We start from the raw sequence: 23278 nt of genomic DNA, 5'->3' as shown, positions 1-23278 counted from the left end.
GGAGACTGTTGGTCCAAAGTAAGACTCAATTAAATTTACCTAATATTTGTTGAAAATTTAGGTGCCAGGTGCCAGGTGCCAGGCACAGTCCCAGTTATAATATGGGGTTAAAAAAAAATAAGACATGATTGTTTCTCCCAGATTTAAAAGTTAGTTAGGAGAACAGACTCATATATAAAAACTAAGTACAGATAAACGATATAATTTCCCAAAATAATACTTCTCAAAAGCGAATTTTAGCCTTCACTGTGAGAGACACAAAAAAAATTACTGGTAGAAAACAAAATAGCTATTCTCTCTAGGTCAACACCTGATGTCACAGGGAACAGTAGCAGACTACTGGATGAAGTGTTGGCCATGTGCAATGTGTTGAAGTAATAATGTCCTACGGCAAGATATTCTAATTTTATTTTATGTTTTTGAGACAGAGTCTTGCTCTGTCGCCAGGCTGGAGTGCAGGGGTGCAATCTTGGCTACCTGCAACGCCCGCCTCCTGGGTCCAAGCGATTCTCCTGCCTCAGCTTCCTGAGTAGCTGGGACTACAGGCAAGCGCTATCACACCCAGCTAATATTTGTATTTTTAGCAGAGACAGGGTTTCACCATGTTGGCCAGGATGGTCTCAATCTCTAGACCTCGTGATTGGCCGGCCTTGGCTTCCCAAAGTGCTGGGATTACAGGTGTGAGCCACTGTGCCCAGCCGAAGATACTCTAATTTTTAAAGATTTGTAAAATATATACAAAGTGAAAGTGGCTCTGTAAAAACTGGATCATTTAACACTTTGATTATAACAAAAAAATTTACTTTGGACTTATCTCAGAATAGACAAAGTTGGAAACATATCATTGCTATTTGACCTTTGATGTAGCTAGGGAAGCAGTCATAGTAAATATAGATATGCTTTTTGCTTATTGCTGGAGGAGGTTGTCCCATGAGAAATCTAAAATTTTGAAAGAAAACATCAGGCAGGGTGGCTTCATGCCTGTTATCTCAGCACGTTGGGAGGCCAAGGCAGAAGGACTTGCTTGAAGCCAGGAGTTCCAGATCCACTTGGGCAACATAAGGAGACCTCATCTCTGCTAAAAATAAAAATAAAAACAAAAATAAAGCCAGGTATGGTGCACACTTGTAGCCAAGCTATGCAGGAGGCTAAAGTGGGAGAATCATTTGAGTCTTGAAGGTTGAGGCTGCAGTGAGCCATGACTGCACCAACTGCACTCCAGCCTTGCTGACAGAGCGAGACCCTGTCTCAAAAACTTTTTTAATAAAGAAAATAAAATCTTCATAGAACAGTAAGTAAGATCAAATTCAGGAATGAATCTCAAACTGTACAATTAATCACAGGGACAGCATTAGTTCACAAGAGTATTCAGATTGAAAGTAGAGTAATTTTTCTCAAGATGACAACTAAGCAGAGACACAAGAGGCGGAAGCTGCAAAGCTCAGACCTTTTTGAAACCTGATATCACATTGATACTAGTCATTAGAACACACCCATCACTTACATCAACATCTTTTTTCAATTATCCTTCTCCTGTCCACCTGCCCTCTGTTCCCACTCACTGCTTATGAAAGATCAGAGCAGGAAAGAGCTGGATTATTTACAGAATCTGTGAAACAAAGTAAATGTTATGCCTGTTCTCTTTCTTCAAAAAATGGAAAATTACCATACTTCGTTTTGTTATTAAGTGATAGAAAAGCCCCTAAGAGAATGATCAAATGAAAAACTTGAGAAAAATAACTTGTTAATTTAAAATAATAGATCTAAGTTTCAAACTTTAGCTGGTAAATATGATAGTCTTCTTTAAATATAGGTTTGACTAAGAAGAGAATGTGATCCAAGTTTTTTACTGTCTTAAATTCCCCTAAGCAAATTTTGTCAATAAAAAATTATTAGTACTCAAGAGGGGAAAGTTGGAACATTTTTCACTTCCTCTTGAACCTAGTCTTACAGGTGTAATTTCATTGTTTTAAGTAATGTAAACTCTATACATTTCAGAAAATACATACAAAAGGTAAATGTAAACACATTCCAAAACAACTCACACACAGTGTATTTTCTCAATTTGTTAGACAGTCCCTATTGTTTACAATACAAATTGGCATAGGCATGGAGAAGACGAGCTCACCCATTTCAGGTCTGTAAGGACTCTAAGGTTGTATGTTACCTGTTTGCTTTATATCCTGCTTATATCTTATCCAAAAGCAGCAATTTCACAGAGAAATAATTACTATATGCAAATACATTCACCGTGTTATAGATACTTCTGTCTTTTGACTGGACAACACTGACAACACTTTAAAATTTAACTTCCATTAACATGCAGTGAAGTCTATCTGTTGTCCTTTGTAAATAAGAATGATATACTAATACATATTATTATTAATCTATGTGTGGCTGCATTTATGTTTTCAGTGATAACAATTATTTTGCATTAAGTCCTGACCAAGTTCTCCCTGAGGGCAACAGAATCTTCTGAAATACTGCTGGCTGGGGTTAGGGATGCAATTTGTACTAAACCTAGTAGACCCTACTAAGGTGTCATTAACGGATGCTCTAAGGAAATGATTCACTGACCACAGACAAAACGGAGCCAGTTTTCACTGACTGCTGTCCCATAGCACATTAACATATGATATGCTGCCCTAAAGCCCTTGACAGATACATTACCTAGTTGGACATTTCCTTCTGGTCAACAAATTAGCCATAGAATTTATATAATTTCAACTATCAGCAGTTCTATACACCAAATGAATCACACAGGAACAGTTACAAGATGAACATCTGTTACGAGATGAACAAACCTAAAACTCTAATGTAGTTAAGTCCATCCAGAAGGATGAAATGCATAATGCACACACTGATACTCTTATCAGTTAATTTCACCATGTTTCTCAGAAGGTATTAAAACAGTCTTATTCTAAGGACCTCCCCCACTCACTTATAACACCTTCAAAGCTACAATGAGTGAAAGCAGAGACTAAGAGAGAAAATAACTAACCCACAAAACTCACAAAGGTGGTTACCTGGTAGTCTGGTTTTGTAAAATAATCCAAAGAAGAGATATGGTCTAGAAAGATGCTGAATTCTGGAGGGAGATGTTTCAACATGAGCCTGTGGTCATATCTCTCCTTAATAGAGCCTACTTGCTCCTGGGAAGTAAAGAGAAAAAGAGCTCCAGTCAATTTCTCCTGGCAGTTAGGCATTAAGAGCTCCCCAGTAACAGTCTCAAGGGTACTAGGGAATGAGATAGTGGGTAATTAAGCATAAAGCAAGAACTGAGCTCTTACTGATGGCTTAATGTACAGTGCTTTAAAGGAGAAGAAAACTATAATGCAAAATAAAACAAGTAGCACAGAGTTCTGCATCAGTGTATTCATAGTTCCCAAAAGAAATTATTTATTTATTTAGTTTTTCAGACAGGGTCTCATTCTGTCGCCCAGGCTGAAGTGCAGTGGCACGATCACAACTCATTGCAGCCTCAACCTTTGAGACTCAAGTGATCTGCCTGCCTCAGCTTCCCAAGTAGCTGGGACTAGAGGCATATGCCACCATATGCAGATAATTTTTAAAAATCTTTTGTAAAGATGCGGGTCTTGCCATGTTATCCAGCCAGGGCTCAAATTTTTGGGCTCAATTGATCCTCTTGCCTCGGCCTCCAGAGGTGCTGGGATCATAGATGTGAGCCATTGCACCTATCTCAAAATAATTTATCTTAAATCTGATCTATTTGTCTTTATCAACACATGTGTTTACAGTTTTCTAAATCAAACAATACAATGTGACAACCAAAAACTAAAAGTTTACTTGACTTATAAAAACAAAGGAGAGAACTAATGAAATTAAAAGTTAAGATAGAGGGCTTTAAATTAGTCAGAAGCAATTAGTATCTACTCTATGTACACAGAAAATGTCGTAACATTAATTCGATCTATAATGTCAGCTCGGAGAGAAAAATATACATATTGGGATATAGTAAAAGTCCTTGTAGATTTTAAGCCTTATACATGAGTATATTTTCAACAAAAATGTTTATTCAGGAGAAATTTTTATTTCTTCCAACAAAATTGACTTCTCCATTCCCAAAATTACCTTGTCCTTTATTTTTCTCCAAGGCAGCTGACCAACCACAAATTCCACCAACATGTAGAATAAGGACCAAAGGTCATCATGTCTTCCCATTTCCTTCATAAACAAAACAGAAGTCAGTCACATTACATTACTATCACTTGTGAGTACATTACATTGGTCAAGGCCTAACCATTTTGTTTTACCTTATTAGGTGAAAAATGTAAAATTATTTCTCAAAAAATTTATATGGTAAATATATCTATAAATTTATATAGCTACACAGCAATCTATTTGGCAGAATGTATGAACTGGAAAACCTTTTGAAATAAAGAACACCTCAAAACGTAGAAATGCTGGCAATAACATAACAGTCCATTAGTTAATGTGTTCATTTAGAAGAAAGAGAACTCTGAAAAGCTATTTTTTTAAAAGGTGGAAATAAGGGAAGCAAGAGGATGCTGAAGTTTTGGCTGCTCTGGAGGCATCTGTCATGAGTTTATCAACCAGGAAGGGGACAGGAGTAAAGGCATTGTGCCTATATAGGACAGGAGTTATAACTGAAATTTACCCCACCTCCACCATATAGCTAGGACCTTATAAGGGTTACATCCTTGGTGTAGTATTTGGTATATACATTATACTGTAATAATTGTTTTCTGTAAAAGTTAACTGCTATCCAAGAAAAAAAAATGGGTTTTTAAAAAATTGCCCTGAGAGTCTGTTACCATAGACCTGCCCCTCATTTAGAGTTGGGGGTTAAATATGTACTTGTGTGGTCTGAAAAACCAAGCCCAGAAATTAACTTGAAATTGACTTCTGAGTAATCATGCCCTGCAGGAATGACAGAAGTAAATTTATCCTCTCAGGATAAATACATCCCTAAATTCAGACCTCATAAAAGTACTATAGAAAAAGCCTCACCAAACATACATTCATTATTCAAATTTATAAAATATGTTAATAAATTAATGTCAAAAGAAGCTACAAAGAGCAGATAAAAGTATCCAAGGATTTCAGAAATAGAATTATAGGATACGAAGTAAGAATTTTTAAAATGTTTAAAAAATGGAGTCAAAGTCAGTGAAAAATAATTATATATATATATATTCAATACAAATCAACCAAAACCAACCAGATTTGAAAAATGACTAAAAAGAACATCTAGAAATAAAAAGCACAATCATAGAAATTAAAAGCTCATGAAACACTGCAGAAAAAATCAATTTGGAAAACAGATCTGAAGAAATTATCTAGAATGCAGCACAGAGAAACAAATAATTAGAAAATCTGGTAAATAAGAAAATGAAAAATAAGAAAATAAAAGAAAGTCTAATATATCAATTTGGCCATCTGGGAAAAAGGATATAAAGAGAAAGGGAAAAAGGGAATATGAGAATGTTCCAGAATCGAGGAAAGACATGAACATTTCAATTTGAAAATAGATCAAATCCCAAACAGATAAATATTTAAAAATCCACACTTAGGCACATTTGAACATGGGACTCCAAAGACAGAGAAGATACCAAAAGTATTAAAATAAAAAGGACAAATTGGCTAGGCACGGTGACTCTGCCTATAATCCCAGCATTTTTGAAGGCTGAGACAGGTGAGTTGCTTTAGCTCAGGAGTTCAAGACTACCCTGGGCAACATTGTAAAGCCCTGTCTCTACAAAAAATACAAAAATTATCGAGATGTGGCGGCACATGCCTGTGATCCCAGCTACTCAGGAGGCTGAGGTGGGAGGACTGCTTGAGCCAGGAGGTTGAGGTTGCAGTGAGCTGAGATCATGCCAGTATACTCCAGCCTGGGCAACAGAGCAAGACTCTCTCAAAAAAATAAAAAATAAAATAAAATTTTAAAAAAGAAAAATTAAATACAAAGTAACAAAAATAAAGGAACAAAGATTTTCTCAACAGTGACCCAAGAAGCAGAAGAAAGTAATTTTTTCAAAGTATTGAGATAAATATTAATAAGATTAAAATGTAAAACAGCAATAAGACAGCATGACAGAGTTCAAGTGTTTTTAAAATTACTTGTATTAAGAATTATTTATGTTAAAAGTTTAAGATTTAGCAAGGCATGGTGGTTCACACCTGTAATGCTTGCACTTTGAGGGGCCGAGGCTAGAAGAATGCTTGAGGCCAGGAGTTCAAGACCAGTCTGGGCAATGTAGCAAGACTGTCAATACAAAAAAATTAAAAAATAGCCAGGTATGCTGGTGTGCACCTGTGGTTCTAGCTACTCAGAAGGCTGAAGCAGGAAGATCACTTGAGCCCAGGAGTTCAAGGTTATAGTAAGCTAAGATCCTGCCTCTATACTCCAGCCTGGGCAACAGAACAAGAACCTGCTCTCTAAAAAATAAAGTTTAAGAAGCCAGAAAAAGAGAAATGGAGTGTATTATTTTTAGATATTATCAAATAAGGGTTGCAGAATATGGAAAAAAGGAAAAATGTTAGAATTATCTGGGAATCCTTTTAAAATTAGACAAGCAATAAGGTTCCAAGAGTTGCACTCCTGCATCATCTCATAAACTAACAATCACTGTGAACTATGTTGCTGTGTAAAAGCATTCTACCCGTCAGGTGTGCTGGGAGCAGAAAAGAAGGTTAAGAACCACTTCTATATACTATCAAATTCCTCCAAAAGGTTAGATGAGTAACAAATAAGCAAGTTATCGAAGTAACTGTTAGAGCATTCTACACTGGAAAGGCTTTTAGAAGAAATCTCCACTTTGTAAATTAAAACAATAAAAGTATATACTCTCTTTCTATTAGCAATTTTGAAAATGCTTATATAGCTATTACAATCTCTGAAAATACTTATGCTTATCTTAAAAATGTTTTCACAGATTCCAATGTTAACATAATTCTTTAATAAAATTATTTGGAAAACCTAGTATTTCTAAACTTTTATAAGAATCTATCAGGAAAGGAAGAGAACTTCTTTTCAAGGCAAAGAAAATAACTAGGTATCATAAAGGAAAGCAACACTGAATCAAACCAAATGGTTTTTAATGCTTGCCAGGGTGCTACACACTGAGAAAAACAACTTTACTATTTTCAAATTATAATCATGCCATAAGAAACCAAATTAATTGGAGCATACTATGTAAGACCACAGTATACTCTTCCTATTATATGTTGGTCAAGTTCTCATTAAAGCAATTTTGGCTTATCAGAACAGGAACAAGGAAACAAAAGTATCAAGAAAGAATACTTTTACCCTATTCTATCAAGGAATCACTTGTTAAATTTCTCAACTCCATACAAACAAGTTAAAGGATTGATTATCCATAAAAAAAGCCCACTTTTCCTGCTCATAATTAAAGTTCAGGATGAGGGGGGGAAAGTTGGCACAGAACAAAACGACCAAAGTAAGGGGTGAGGGGAGAGATTTTTAAAATTTAACCCAAGAGGAAAGGGATAATTTATTAAAATGAAAACTGTAAAACTGTCTGTACTTGAACTCTTCATGAAAACAAAAGATTTGGTGGGAAGAGGGATATCAAAGATTAGATACATATTACAGATAAAATGTTGAGTCACACATTTCATTAGGTATTGATAGTACTATATTCCCAAATAATTTCTGGAAATAGTACACAGATGTTCAGTATCTTCCAATTATATACATATATATATATATATGTGTGTGTATGTATGTGTGTATATATATATATATATATATATATATATATATATATATATATGATTTTTAATTTTTTTAGAGGGAGTCTCGGTCTGTTACCCAGGCTGGAGTGCAGTGGCATAATCTCAGCTCACCACAACCTCCACTTCCTGGGTTCAAGAGATTTTCCTGCCCCAGTCTCCCGAGCAGCTGGGACTATAGGCATGCGCCACCACGCCCAACTAATTTTTGTATTTTTAGTAGAGACAGGGTTTCACCATGTTGGTCAGGCTGTTCTCGAACTCCTGACCTCATGATCTGCCCACCTCAGCCTCCCAAAGTTCTTGATTAAATTTGTTAATACTTGTATCTAATTAAGGACACAGATTCCCCACAGACAGAAATATACTCAGCTACTGCCTTTTCTGGCAAATCCAATTTTATTTTCCAAGCAGCTGCACATATCTGTTATCCACTATACACTTTACTGTACATTCATATTACCAACTCCTTTACCATCGATGCCACACAAGAATGAATTAGAACAAACATTCCAAGTAACTTTGTAGCTATTAAAGAGATCCTCAACTCTCAAGCACTTTCCACATCTTTTTACTTTATAAAGAAGTCAATCTGATTTAAGGTACTGGCATACTTATACATATATGACTAGTTCAGATACCTACCCTGTTCCGATGAGCGTTGACTGATGCATAACGAACTGTCCCTCGAAACCCTGCCACAGCTCGAGGCTACAACAAAGCCATGCAAAGAATAATAAATGAGCTTCAAATAGCAATACATTCAGCACACTTGAACCCATGAAATAAATGGGAAGAAACACGTCCTTTATTGTCGCAATAAAACACTGTATAATTTCTAACTTTTAACTATGAAATTAATGACACTAGAGAGAATATCTCTAAATCACACCTTAAAAAAAAAACTGATAAATTTTAATTTTCAGCCCAGTTTTTTCCTACCTATATTTAAAATACAGAGGCATTTATGACATCTATACAACTCTGTATATTAGAAAACATTAAATGCTTTCATATACCCATAATCATGAAAAGCATCTTAGTATACACATTAATATTCAGGTTCTGGATACAAATAAAACATTTAGATGGTGAGGAATCACTAAGCAAACTAAGATACCAAGCTCTTCATATCTTGGCTATTTCATTCAAACTCAATTCAAAGGTGGTGGTAACTTGTACCCTACCTTCGTATATAATTCATGTATTAAAAATTCAAGTTATTGGGAAATTAGTAGGTGCCACATACTAGAAATAACACCAACATGAAAAATATATGATCCTTGTCCAATATGAGTCCTCCAAGAACTCAGAATAAAATCCACGCTTTTTTTTTTTTTTTTTGAGACGGAGTTTCACTGTTGTTACCCAGGCTGGAGTGCAATGGCACGATCTTGGCTCACTGCAACCTCCGCCTCCTGGGTTCAAGCAATTCTCCTGCCTCAGCCTCCTGAGTAGCTGGGACTACAGGCGTGCACCACCACACCCGGCTAATTTTTCTATTTTTAGTAGAGACAGGGTTTCACCTTGTTGACCAAGATGGTCTTGATCTCTTGACCTCGTGATCCACCCACCTTGGCCTCCCAAAGTGCTGGGATTATAAGCGTGAGCCACCACGCCCGGCCAAATCCAAGCTTTTTACTTAGCCTATGAGACTTTTCATAATCTGGCATTTGTCTTCTTCCACAATGGATTTATCATAGTTTCTTTTATGACTAATTTTGGTTTAGCTCAACACAGTGAACACTATTTTCTCTAGTTGGAATGCCAGCTCCTTGAATCCCTCCAGTGGCTGGCTCTTCTACTCCATTTTAAGGCTTCTGCTCAAATGTCATTTCCTCAAAAAAACTTTCCTTAATCACTGTAATCTAAAATACTACTTCACCCATCTGTAGTTCCACTCTATTCTTTTACTCTGCTTTATTTCTTTCTTATAACACCTTTACTACACCCAAATCAATTTTATTTATTATTATTATTATTATTATTATTATTATTATTTTGAGATAGAGTCTTGCACTGTTGCCCAGGTTGGAGTGCAGTCATGCAATCTCAGCTCACTGCAACTCCACCTCCCGGGTTCAAGCTATCCTTCTGCCTCAGCCTCCTGAGTAGCTGGGATTACAAGCATGCACTACTACGCCCAGCTAATTTTTGTATTATTAGTAGAGACAGGACCATACTAGCCAGGCTGGTCTTGAACTCCTGGCCTCGTGATCTGCCCACCTCAGCCTCCCAAAGTGCTGGGATTACAGGTGTAAGCCACTGTGCCCGGCCAATTTTATTTATATTCTTATTCTGTTTACTGCCCATTTGTTTAGACTAATTTTTTTTTTAGGAGATGAGGTCACTCTGTGGCCCAGGCTGGAATGCAGTGGTATAATCATAGTTCACAGCAGCCTCAAGTTCCTGGGCTCAAGTGATCCTCCTGCCTCAGCCTCCCAAGTAGCTAGTACTACTGGAGTACACCACCACATAGGGTTAATCTATTTTAATTTGTTTATTGTCTGTCTTCTTTTAGTCCATGGAATTTAAACTCTGTGTGGGCAAGGTCTTTGTCTTGTTCATTTTACAAACAGATACAGGCTCTGAGATGTATGTAACTTGTCTAAAGATACAAAAATCAGTAAACAATAAAACCAGACATCAACTAAGGTCTGTCGACATTGTCTCCGTTCTACTGCTCCACAAGAATCAAGTCTGTATCCTGATGATTCGTGGGTGGTACTGTAGTTCAATATGAAAACTGACAAACTTGAAAATGATCATAGCCAAACTTTCCATTAGTATAATTTTTGGGGTTTTTTTCTTAAGTAATTTCAAACTTTCCTCAATTAACATGTATTACTTTTGTAGTCAGAAAAGATAACATTAAATGTTATTTTAAAAATCCTTACCAGACTCATTTGGTCATATGTTATTGCATAACATAAACAATCTACGTGTTCTTCCTCCATTGGCTCATTCTGGTAATCTGTGTTTAATCAAGTTAGCCATTTCACTTCTTCCTTTACTAAATACTTTTTCCCTTTACCTTTTTTTGTTTTTAAGACAACTATTTTAAAATATTCCCTATTTAATGGCAAGTCTCAGTAATCAAAAGTTCCTGCAATCTTTAAAAACTCCCTGTTATTTTCATTGACAATTACAGTTAGTAGATCTCAATATTTTCCTAAGACATCATGATTAACAGGAATACCTAATAGTCTCAATTTGGTTGATGGAACTAAGGTTAGTGTTCTCTTTTTAAGAAGAAAATGTCTAAGAAAATATATGAAAGTCTACTCTAAATCTTTTTTGGTAAATGACATTTCAGAGGTTACACTTTTATTCATTAACTGACAAGAGTCTTCAGCTAACATAAATTTTTTGTGTGTTATGTAATTTTGCCGAATTATTTTCATTCTAGTAACAGTCAGAATGAAAATCTCCAGACTTATTATCACATTTTGCAGCCTAGTCCACAGTTGATTGGGCACCTAGACTTCTCCCTGATGGATTCTAGCCAAGACAAGCCCAGGAGACTCTTTCTACTTAAGAGTTTCCATAGCCTGGCTCTGACCTTACTTCTGCCGTGGAAAGGCTGAAATAAAGGTAAAGAGAAATCAGCTGTTTAGAGAAATCTTGACATAAGTAGTCAAATAAATAATACATTTGCATATCTAATTCTAATAATAAAAAAAGGAAATATCAGATCAAGGAAATTCAATTACGTTATTAAATGTAGTAAAGACAACTCAAATCCAACTGAGGAAAAACTACTACATATGCAAATGATTCCAATTTAAAGCAGATTATGATGAATACCATTAGTGAAGCACAATGAGATATAAACACTCAGGAGTGGTAAGGATTAGTTCCATGTAGTAGGAGGGAAGAAGGACAAGTCTTAAGAATAGGCAGCACTTTAGAGGGTCTTAAAACAATCTCTTGAAACTTCCTCAACTGATGGCACTTTGGCAATATTTATCAAAATTGTAAATACAAATATTCACTTTGTCCCACAATTTCACTTCTGGAAATTTATCTCACAGATATACTTGTATTTGTACAAAAACAGTGGATGTACAAAGTCATTCACTACCATCAGGGTTTGTGATAGCAAAAGATGAGTGCAACCTAAATATCTGCCAATAGAGACAATGATTAAATAAATTATAGAATGCCCAAATAAGGGAATACACTTTGAAACTGCAAAAAAAAAAAAAAAAAAAAAAAGAGGGGCCAGGCACAGTAGTTCATGCCTATAATTCCAGAACTTTGGGAGGCTAAGGCAGGAGGATCACTTGAAGCTAGGAGATCAAGACCAGCCTGGGCAACATAGTGACACCCTATCTCTTAAAAAAAAAAAAAAAAGAATTAGCTGGGCACGGTGCCACACATCTATAGCCCCAGCTACCAGCTACTTGGGAGGATGCAGTAGGAGGACCACTGAGCCATGGGTGTAGTGAGCTTCAATTGTGCCACTCCATTCCAGCTTGAGTTACAAAGTGAGACCCTATCTAAAAGAAAAAAAAAAAAAACATAAAGACAAAATTCTATATACCAACATGGAAAGATCATACAGATACACTCTGAAGGGAAAAAAATAACAGTATAAAATGTATATCATGCTAGATTTTGAATCAAAAAGGGAAAAATAAGAATGTTCATTTGTATTTGTTGTATGTGAATAAAGAAATTCTGGAAGAACACATTAAGAAGCTAGTAACAGTACAGCCACCTAAAGATGAACGTAGGGAGTAGGGGTAAGAATCAGAATCAGAAACAGTACAAGAAATGGGTAAATTTGGAATAGGCAGAGGTGAAATGAAGACTTCACTGTTTACTTTTTAATTTCTTTTCAAGTCAGGTTTAATTTACTTTATTTTTAATTAGTGAGGTATAATTTACTTACAGTAAAATTCGTACTTTACGTACACACTGTACTATGAGTTTTGACTAAGATATAAAGTCATATAACTACCACCACAATTAAGATATCAAATATTTCCATCACTCCAAGAAGTTTCCTTAATGCTCCTTTGAGTCAATCCCTCCCACCCCTAGTCTCTGACAACCAAGGATTTATGTCCCTCATCAGCACTTAGTATCATATGGTTTTTGTTTTAACCATTCTAATTGATAAGTAGTGGTATCTTGCCAGGGTTTTAATTTGCATTTCCCTAATAACTAATAATATTTACCATCTCTTAATATGCTTATTTGCCATTTGTATCTCTTCTTTGATAAAATGTCTATTCAAATCTTTAGCCCATTTTTATTGTGTTGTTTTCTTTTTATTGAGTTGTATGAATTGTTTACAGATTCTGGATATAAATCCTTTATTAGATGTGCATTCTGCAAATATTTTTCCTCATCTGTGTCTTGTCTTTTTATTTGCTTAACAGTGTCTTTCAAAGAGCAGAAGTGTTTAGTTTTGATACATTTTTAATTCTTTAATTTTTGCATCACATGAATATATTACCTATTCAAAATTTATATTTAAAACATTTTGAAAGAAAAATAAAGTAAAAAGTGAGAGTATTTAACAATCTATGAGCCTTTTAACAATCTACGAGCATATTTTAATTTGATACCTAAATATTCAAATGAAAACAAAAGAGAAAAAATAAATTGAAGGACTAATAGAATTACAATAGGAAAAATGAGATGCATTTTAGGTAAAAAGAAAATGGTGAACAATGCAAAGAGGCAGGAAAGTACTGTTGGTGTTAGAGAAAAATAACTGGTATACTGTAGCAAACTGTGAGAGAACATAACAGAAAAGCAGGTTGAAGTCAGATTACGGAAGAACTTAAATGTCAAATTAAGGCCAGGCGCGGTGGCTCATGCCTGTAATCCCAGCACTTTGGGAGGTCAAGGTGGGCAGATCACGAGGTTAAGAGATCGAGACCATCCTGGTCAACATGGTGAAACCCCACCTCTACTAAAAATAAAAATTAAAAAAATACAACAACAACAACAAAAACAAAGGTCAAATTAAGGTCTTCTTTAATTTGGTTTATAACATGTAGATAATTGGAATTCATCAAATATTTTTAGGTTGGAAAGTAACATGATTGGGAAAATGCTCTGGATAGAGATGCTGACTCTAGTGGAACCATAACAGACAGACTAAAAGGAGAAGACAGACGAGTGAGGAAACTATTTTAACAATTAAAACAAGAAACAACAAAACTAGTACAAGGGCAGAAGCAGTGTGAATGTAAAGGAGGGAATGTATGTTAGAGACAGGATGAACTCCTAGAAGAATAAATCAATAAACAAGAGAATGACTCTAGGAATGAGCCCTGGCCTATTGCTAACAAAAGGGAAAGGATCAGGGAAAAAAATGCAAGGAGAACTATGTAATAGAACTCCCAATAGAATTAAGAAAATATCTTAATTCAGCTGAGATTCTGAAATACTAACTGAGAAAAAAGACTTTGAAATTTTATCTTATGTAAGTTACTACAGTCCTAGGCACTGGAAGTTTCAGGTGAATGGTTAGGAAGTAAGCAACAGGAGAAAACACGTCACTCCAAGAGCTTCGACACAAAGAGCCAGTGTGAGACGCCAGATGAAGGGCTAAAACTGGGAAATGCCTTAAAAGCAGGACACATACAAAAAATGAATGGGCAGATTCAAATCATCAGGTAAACAGAAGTTCAGCTCTGAAATTATGAATCAAAGTATTGTAATATACTTAGTTTAGGACTTCTTTGTCCCTCACAACCCAACTTAATGTAACGAATACATCTTAAAGGTGATAACAGAAGCTCTCAAAACCAGCATCATAAACAACACAGTGGAGTAACAGACACACTCCATCATTCCCTCTGTAATGCCTTCTGACTGATGGTCCTACACCACAAGATTGGTAAATAAATATACATTTATGTTTTGAGGAAGTTCCTTCATGGGGATAGAATAGTTTTGCATATATATTATGTTGTTGATGTCTTAGTCCATTTGTGCTGCTATAAAACAAGCTTGCCCAACATGAGGCCCAGGATGGCTTTGAACACAACCCAATACAATTTTGTAAACTTTCCTAAAACATTCTTTTTTGTGGTTTTTTTTTTTTTAGCTCATCAGCTATTGTTAGTATATTTTATGTGTGGCCTAAGACGACAATTCTTCCAATGTGGCCCAGGGAAGCCAAAAGATTGGACATCCCTGCTATAAAGGAATATCTGAGGCTGAAAATTTTTAAAGAAAAGAGGTCTGTTTGGTTCACAGTTCTGCATGCAGGTTGTACAAGAAACATGGTCCAACATCTGCTTCTGGTGAGGGCTTCAGGCTACTTTCACTCATGGTGGAAGGCAAATCAGAGGAGGCATGTGCAGAGGACACATGGTAAGAAAGGAAGCAAGAAGGTGAGTGAAGGGGCTGGGCTCTTTTTAACAACCAGCTCTCATAAAAATGAAAAAAGCGACAACTCACGACCCTCCAACTCCCAAGGGAGAGGAGTGATTTATTCACGAGTGATCCACACCATGACCCAAACACTGGCCATTAGGCCTCACTTCCAGCATTGAGAATCAAATTTCTTTTTCTTTTCTTTCTTTTTTTTTTGAGACAAAGTCTCATTCTGCTGCTGAGGCTGGAGTGCAGTGGCATGATCTCAGCTCACTGCAAGATCCACTTCCCAGGATCAAGCAATTCTCCTGTCTCAGCCTCCTGAGTAGCTGGGATTACAGGTGCGTGCTACCAGGCCTGGCTAATTTTTGTATTTTTAGTAGAGACAGGGTTTCACCAGGTTGGTCAGGCTGGTCTTGAACTCCTGACCTTGTGATCTGCCTGCCTCAGCCTCCCAAAGTGCTGGCATTACAGGCATGAGCCACCGCACCCAGCCAGGAATCAAATTTCAACATGAGATTTGGATAGGACAAACATTCAAACTACAGAAGTTAGTTATATGAATTTATCACATAAATCTATACATGCAATAAAATTTCATATACTACTCCATCTCCACCAAAACATGCAGGTTGAACCTGGTAAGATCAAACTCTGTACTTGAGTTAATAATATCATACCAACATCAATTTCCCAGTTTTGACAATGTATTATGATTATGTAAGGTATTATCACTGGGGGAAGCTGGATGAAGGTACATGGTAACTGTACCATTTTTGTAACTTCTTATGAGTCTTAACTATTTGAAAACAAGAAGACCTCCAAAACAAAGAAAAATATAAAAAATGCTTAAAGTAATATGTCATGATTCCTCATCCTTAAGGAATCTTTTCAATTAACAGACCAACTACTATTACATATTGATCAGCCAACAGATAATTACTGTGATAATAAAACAGTATTTGTTATGATGAGAACTCACAGACACAAAGGCAACAACAGACACTGGGGCCCACTTGAGGGTGGATGGTGGGAGGAAGGAAAGGGGCAGAAAAGGTAACTATTGGGTACTAGGCTTAGTACCTGGGTGACAAAATAATCTATATAACCAACCCCCATGTCACAAGTTTATCTATATAACAAACTTGCACATGTACCCCCAAACCCAAAACAGAAGTTAAAAATAATAAAAGGACAATATACACCAAATCAGGGGGAAAAACAAAAAAACAAGCAAACAAAAAAAAAAACAGTATTGGTTATCCGTACACATTTTAAGGAAAATGATACGCTTTAAAGGTATAGTGCACATAAATAAAATTGTCTTTTTAAAAGAAAGTAGAGGGAGGCCAGGCACGGTGGCTCACACCTGTAATCTCAGCACTCTGGAAGGCTGAGGAGGGCAGATCATCTGCAGTCAGGAGTTCCAGACCAGCCTGGCCAAGATGGCGAAACCCCATTACTAAGAATAGAAAAATTAGCCAGGCATGGTGTCACATGCCTGTAATCCTGGCTACTCAGGAGGCTGAGGCAGGAGAATCACTTGAACCTGGGGGGCAGAGGTTGCAGTGAACCGAGATTGCACCATTGCACTCCAGCCTGGGTGACAGAGTAAGACTCCATCTCAAAAAAAATTAAAATAAAATAAAACAATTTAAAAAACAGAGAAGGCCAAGTGTGGCTGCTCACACCTATAATTCCAGAACTCTGGGAAGCTAAGGCAGGAAGATCACCTGAGCCTAGGTGTTTGGGGCTACAATGAGTTTTGATTGCACCATTGCACTCCCACCTGTAAAACAGAGCAAGATCCTGTCTCTTTAAATAATAAGCATAATAAATTTAAAAAGCAGAGGGAAACAAGAGAGGAATAGAGGGAGAAAGGGACTCGTTAAAAATTAAAAGTAGATTGGGTTACATTTATAAACTAAACATGAAGGCCTGTCATGGTAGCTATCTGCATCTGCTCCCTAACTCCCAAACAAGTACCCTCAAGATCTGCAGAAAAGAGAAGAAGGAAAAGAAAGAAACCAGTTAATGCAAAATATAGGATGAAGGTTATATCAAGGACTGCACTGGCTAATGTGATAGCCACTTAAAATTAAATTAAATTTATAATTCAGTTCCTGGGCCAGGTGCAGTGGCTTATGTCTATAATCCCAGCACTTCAGGAGGCTGAAGAGGGTGGATCCCTTGAGGTCAGGAGTTCAAGACCAGCCTGGCTAACATGGTGAAACCCAGTCTCTACTAAAAACACAAAAAGAAATTAGCCAGGTATGGTGGCAGGCGCCTGTATTCCCAGCTACTTGGGAGGCTGAGGCAGGAGAATCGCTTGAACCTGGGAGGCAAAGGTTGCAGTGAGTCGAGATGGCGCTACTGTACTCCAGCTTGGGTAACAGAGTGAGACTCCCATCTCAAAAAAATAAAATAAAATTCAGTTCCTTATTTGCTATGGCAACAATCCAAGTGCTCTATAGCTACATGTAGCTAGTGGTTAACATTTAAAACAGTACAGATACAAAACATTGCTATCATTATAGTAAGCTCCATTTGTCAGTGCTGCTTGAAGAAGAAAAAGGGCTATGATCAGGAAAGGACGCACAGCATGTTTCTAAGGTACAAGTATGCCATTTCTTAACCTAGATGGAGGCCAGTGATGTTTGATTATTCTTCCTTTTTTTTTTTTTTGAGACGGAGTTTTGCTCCTGTTACCCAGGCTGGAGTGCAATGGCGCAATCTCGGCTCACCGCAACCTCCGCCTCCTGGGTTCAGGCAATTCTCCTGCCTCAGCCTCCTGAGTAGCTGGGATTACAGGCATGTGCCACCATGCCCAGCTAATTTTTTGTATTTTTAGTAGAGACGGGGGTTTCATCATGTTGACCAGGATGGTCTCGATCTCTTGACCTGGTGATCCACCCGCCTCGGCCTCCCAAAGTGCTGGGATTACAGGCTTGAGCCACCGCGCCCGGCCTTCCTTGATTTCTTAATATGTTTGTATAGTCTTCTGGAATATATATATAGCAAGACAAAATAAACAAAATCAAAATATAGATTTCTGTAGATAACATGATGGTATACCCAGACAATCCAAACAACCAATTCCACTTTCCTGGCAATAAATAAAAAATTGTGCATATGAAACAAATCTACAAAGTTAACTTTTGATTTTACATTAGTAGAACAATATGAGAAAATTATTTCAATAATAATCCAAAAAAGTATGAAATTAATTTCATACTCTTATTTTACATTTATTTTTTATTTATATTTATTTTTCATTTTCTATTTATTATTAATTTCATCAAACCAAACTTTAAAGAAGCAGACAGACCTCAAAACAGACAGGAGCTGAGACTAAATAAGACTTGTGAATCCCAGACCAAATCAGTCCATTTACAAAACTGACAGAGTGACATCAGTGTCTTATTTTACTGTTAAATTAAGTTTGGCCTAAAACTACCTCTGTACGTGTTTTACAAATGGCCTAGAGGTTTCTCCATACATAATGATGGTAACCTAACTTGATGTGTAGACTGTAAGCTACTCTTGTAACAAATAGCCAAGTCTCAACCAACCACAGGCAACCAATTGTCCAAAACAAATTCATATAAGGCAAATGCCCAGCTGTGACCAAGCCAGCTATTTCTGTACTTCACTTACATTTTCTGTACTCATTTTACTTTTTATGTTCATACATGTTATCCAACCATGTGGCAACGCCAGAGTCACTCTGACATATTCTCATTCTGGGGGGGGCCACATGATTCATGAATTATTCTTTGCTCAACTCATCTCTGTTAAATTGTTTGCCTAATGTTTTCTTTTTAACAAACCTAAAAGCCCTATCATAAATAGAGGTCATGGTAAAGGGAACTGGGAGGAAATTCACTGAAGATATAGCCTAGAGAATAGCTGGGCAGGAGAGAACTAGGGGGAAAAGCTACCTCAAAGACCCAACATCAGAACAATGATCAGTCACCAACCTCAGAAATGATTCAGTTTTAGAAGCCACAATTTGATTAAATTTGTTAGTCCAGATATTTATGCCCCTAAGATATTGTTATAAAAATAAAGTAACTGGCCTGCAATTAGTGAAGTTCAACAGCTAGATACGGCCAAGGAAAGGGCAGAAGTGAGCCTTACTGGTACCACTATCACCACAGTGTAATTGTGGTCATACCCAAAGATGCACCTCCCTGAAGAGCAACAACAGAGTCTTAACACCGTGTGTATGGTTGGCAGGGAGGGAGGAGAATAGAACAGATTTCACTACAATGATCCTGTCAGCCACTAAACAAAAAATAACAAGCACTTGCAGGGAGAGACCAATACCCAGAGTTGCTGTAATATATTACCTAAAATGCCCAGTTTCCAACAAAAAATCATGAGGCATGCAAAGAAATAGGAAAGTATGACCCATACATGAGGGTAAAACACAGGCAACAGAAACTGCCTGTGAGAGTGACCAGATATTGGATCTAACAGAAAAAGATTTCAAAGTAGCCATTATAGATATGTTTTTCAGAACTAAAGGACAGCTTGATTAAACAAGTAAAAGAAAATGTGATGACAGTGTCGCATCAAATAGAGAATATCAATGAAGAGAACTAAGTGGAAAATTAGGAGTTGAAAAGTACAATAACTGAAATACAATTACAGTACGTAGAAAGGGTCTCATACTGCAAAAACGACCCCTAATCTCAAAGGGTCAGCATGTGTTCTTACTATAAGACCACTCTAAATCTCCCTCTAATGTACATTTTTTAAAGCCACAAATTTCAATAATAAAATTTATTGTCATTCTATAATTTAATCATTAAATGTATATGGCATTTCTTAGATAATACCCATTAGGATACATAATTAGCATTATTTTAAAAGTGTGATACTATAAATACCAGGGTAATTATCAAATATTTGATAATAATACGAAAAATCTTACTGGTCTGACGTCACCACAGGAATTGGTAAATTGCCGAGCCAAGCCAAAATCAAGCATGTAACATTTCCTACATGTACTAGGAAAGCGACCCATAGCGAAGTTCGACTAGAAAAATAAGGAAGGAAAATATACACATTCTTATAATACTTAGTCTTTACATTTTACTATTTCTACATTTTAAGTCTTCTTCTAGTTAAGCTCTATATAACACACATGTTCCAAATATACTCTTATAGTCAATGACATTTAGTAGGTATTAAAATATGATTTCATTTTGGGTTCTATTAATGCCTAATATCAGGTAAACTTTGAGCAAAAAAAATGTAAGTGACTAAGGATACACACACGACAACATTAACTAGACTTGGAATTCTAAGTTCTTGAAATTCTAGTCTAAGTTGATGCCTAAATGACAACCCAAAGCCTACTTAAAAAATAGAAATTTAAAAGAATTTCCTATAAGCGTCAAAAAGCTGAATTTTACTAAGTCCAAAATTAAAATATAATTTATAGAAGCATTTCAAAACAGACTTAAGAAAAATATACTTAGTATTCTTTCCCTAATGAAAATTGGTGTAATATTAAATGACCAGAAATGCAAACATGAGTATGTAAGAGGACTTGTCGAGGTAAAAGCAAAATTGTTACCAAAATTGTCATTTTTTAAAAAAATGTTATTCTACTTAGAGAGCTTTCTGATAAAAAACAGAAACTCTTCCAGTCACCATGGTTCTCAAATAATGATGCCTAGAAAGAGAGACTCTACAATAACAAATTTAGTTAGCATTTTCATGTAAACTAATTTTAGAAGTCATGTAACAACAGATGGTTGTACTTTTCATCTGTACCAACATATGATAAATGTATAGTAAATACAGTATATCAGAAATGGGTCATTTCACTTAATGAATGTTTCGGTGTTTGATTAAACACTGAAAAGGACAGAAAAGCCTATTTCACAGTTATGGAAGTGACTATTTCTAAGAAAAACAGATTAGCAAATAAAAACCCAACTATATTTCCATAGTAGCACTCGGGAGAAAAATAAGGTCTTTCACAGCTGATGATTTCTTATAAATAGAACTTTTGACGTAACAAATACTGCAAGAACACAGTATCAACAACTGAAAGCAACATATATAATTTTTTAACTAATATATATATAAAAGAAACCAAGGAATAATGCCAATTTAGGCATAAGGCTAAGTAACTGGCAATGTTAGCACACATAATAATAGTCAAACATAAAGCTTTTTTAAGAGACAGGGTCTCACTATGCTGCCCAGGCTGGAATGTAGTGGCTATACACAGGAAGGATCATAGCCCACTCTGGCCTCCATCTTCTGCACTCGAGAAATCATCCTGCTTCAGCCGCCTGAGTAGCTGGGGTTATGGGCATGTGTTACCACCCCAGTCTCATTTTTTATTTTCATTGTATGAGAAAAATTCCTGAAAACAAGTTGTAGTTTGTAATTATCACTTAAAAAATTAAGAGGTAAGTTGTATTTTTGCTTCCAGGTCTTACTATAGAAATGAAAATATTACCTTGTATCTAACCACAGCAAATACACAAAGCTACATTTGTAATTTACTGTGTCCCATCATAACATTAAGAGTATCAAACTCATTCTGTGCTCTGGACAGAAAAGGCCCCTACCGGTTTGATGTCTCGGTGCAAGAATCCCACAGAATGAATGCTTTCTATAGACTCCAAAATCTGTCTACCCAGCCGGAGAGTAGTACTGATGGTGAATGTGCCTCGGGACTGGCTACGGCGAAGATCTGCCAGATTACGACCCTGTGGAAATCAAACAAACACTTTCAAATACAGTACTAAAACTATGTTATAAGAGAAGACTGGGAAATCACTCACTTGCCATTGAAAAAGGTTTTCAGTAAAAGAGCAATAATTTTTTTTCTTTTTTTGAGATGGAGTTTTGCTCCTGTTGCCTAGGCTGAAATGCAGTGGCGCAATCTCAGCTCACTGTAACCTCTGCCTCCTAGGTTCAAGCGATACTCCTGCCTCAGCCTCCTGAGTACCTGGGATTACAGGTGTGTGCCACCATGCCCAGCAACTTTTTGTATTTTTTTTTTTTTTTTTTTTTGAGACGGAGTTTCGCCCTTGTTACCCAGGCTGGAGTGCAATGGCGCGATCTCGGCTCACCGCAACCTCCGCCTCCTGGGCTCAGGCAATTCTCCTGCCTCAGCCTCCTGAGTAGCTGGGATTACAGGCACGTGCCACCATGCCCAGCTAATTTTTTGCACTTTTAGTAGAGACGGGGTTTCACCATGTTGACCAGGATGGTCTCGATCTCTCGACCTCGTGATCCACCCGCCTCGGCCTCCCAAAGTGCTGGGATTACAGGCTTGAGCCACCATGCCCGGCTACTTTTTGTATTTTTAATAGAGACGGGGTTTCACCACGTTGGTCAGACTGGTCTGGAACTCCTGACCTCAGGTGATCCACCCACCTCTGCCTCCCAAAGTAGTGGGTGGGATTACAGGTGTGAACTACCACGCCCAGCCAACAGCAATAATTTTACTCAAATTGTGATCCTCTCACTCAACAGATGTCTTAATCATATGAATGTTTCAGACAAGTTTTAGAATAACCAGTTTTTTAGCGTATCATGTTTCTGATTCATCATGTTTCCCTTTATCTCTGATGTCATAACAAAAAAGTCTTGATTATTTAAAATGTAAGTAATCAAATATGTAATTAATATACACTAAATTTGTATTTATTTATTTAAAATATGTGATCAAATATATATATAATGCACACACACACACACACACACACACACACATACGGCAGTAATTCCTCATTACTGCCTAATATATATTCTCATACAAGCTACTTAACTTTCTTGAATCAGTTTCCTAATAAAAACAAGCTAATAAAATCTACCTCACAGAGTTCTGTGAGGATTAAACAAGATCTATGTAAAGTTTTTTTTGTGTGTTTTTAATTTTTTTAAATAAAGATGGAGTCTCACTATGTTGACCAGGCTGGTCTCAAACTCCTTGACTCAAGTGATTCTCCCATCTTGGCCTCCTGACATGCTGAAATTGCAGGTGTTAGCCACAGTTCCTGGGCCCATATAAAGTTTTTAGAATACTCTGGTACATAATAGGTACCCATCAAATGCTAACTGTTGTTATTACGGCCAAACATTATGTGACAAAAATTTAATTTACTTGTAGAAGTATAAAAAAGCAATGAATACATCCAGCCTCTGCCATTCATGATTG

The 23278-nt window shown here is 36.6% G+C and overlaps 1 protein-coding gene across 3 annotated transcripts in view; it reads right to left on the bottom strand.

The window, feature by feature from the left end:
- Window positions 1–23278, bottom strand: part of TTBK2 (tau tubulin kinase 2) — a 164715-nt gene that overhangs the window by 54298 nt on the left and 87139 nt on the right. For all 3 annotated transcript variants that reach the window (XM_039469265.2, XM_074393778.1, XM_074393779.1), the window contains 5 exons: window positions 21681–21821; window positions 20024–20128; window positions 8386–8451; window positions 4093–4185; window positions 3027–3152 (listed from right to left, as the gene is read on the bottom strand). In XM_039469265.2, coding sequence (XP_039325199.1) covers window positions 3027–3152; window positions 4093–4185; window positions 8386–8451; window positions 20024–20128; window positions 21681–21821 — 531 coding nt within the window. The remainder of the gene's footprint in view (window positions 1–3026; window positions 3153–4092; window positions 4186–8385; window positions 8452–20023; window positions 20129–21680; window positions 21822–23278) is intronic.

This window comes from Saimiri boliviensis, chromosome 2 (assembly GCF_048565385.1).
Source record: "Saimiri boliviensis isolate mSaiBol1 chromosome 2, mSaiBol1.pri, whole genome shotgun sequence".
Classification (NCBI taxonomy): Eukaryota; Metazoa; Chordata; class Mammalia; order Primates; family Cebidae; genus Saimiri; species Saimiri boliviensis.
This window is presented reverse-complemented; position numbering and strand designations above follow the sequence as displayed.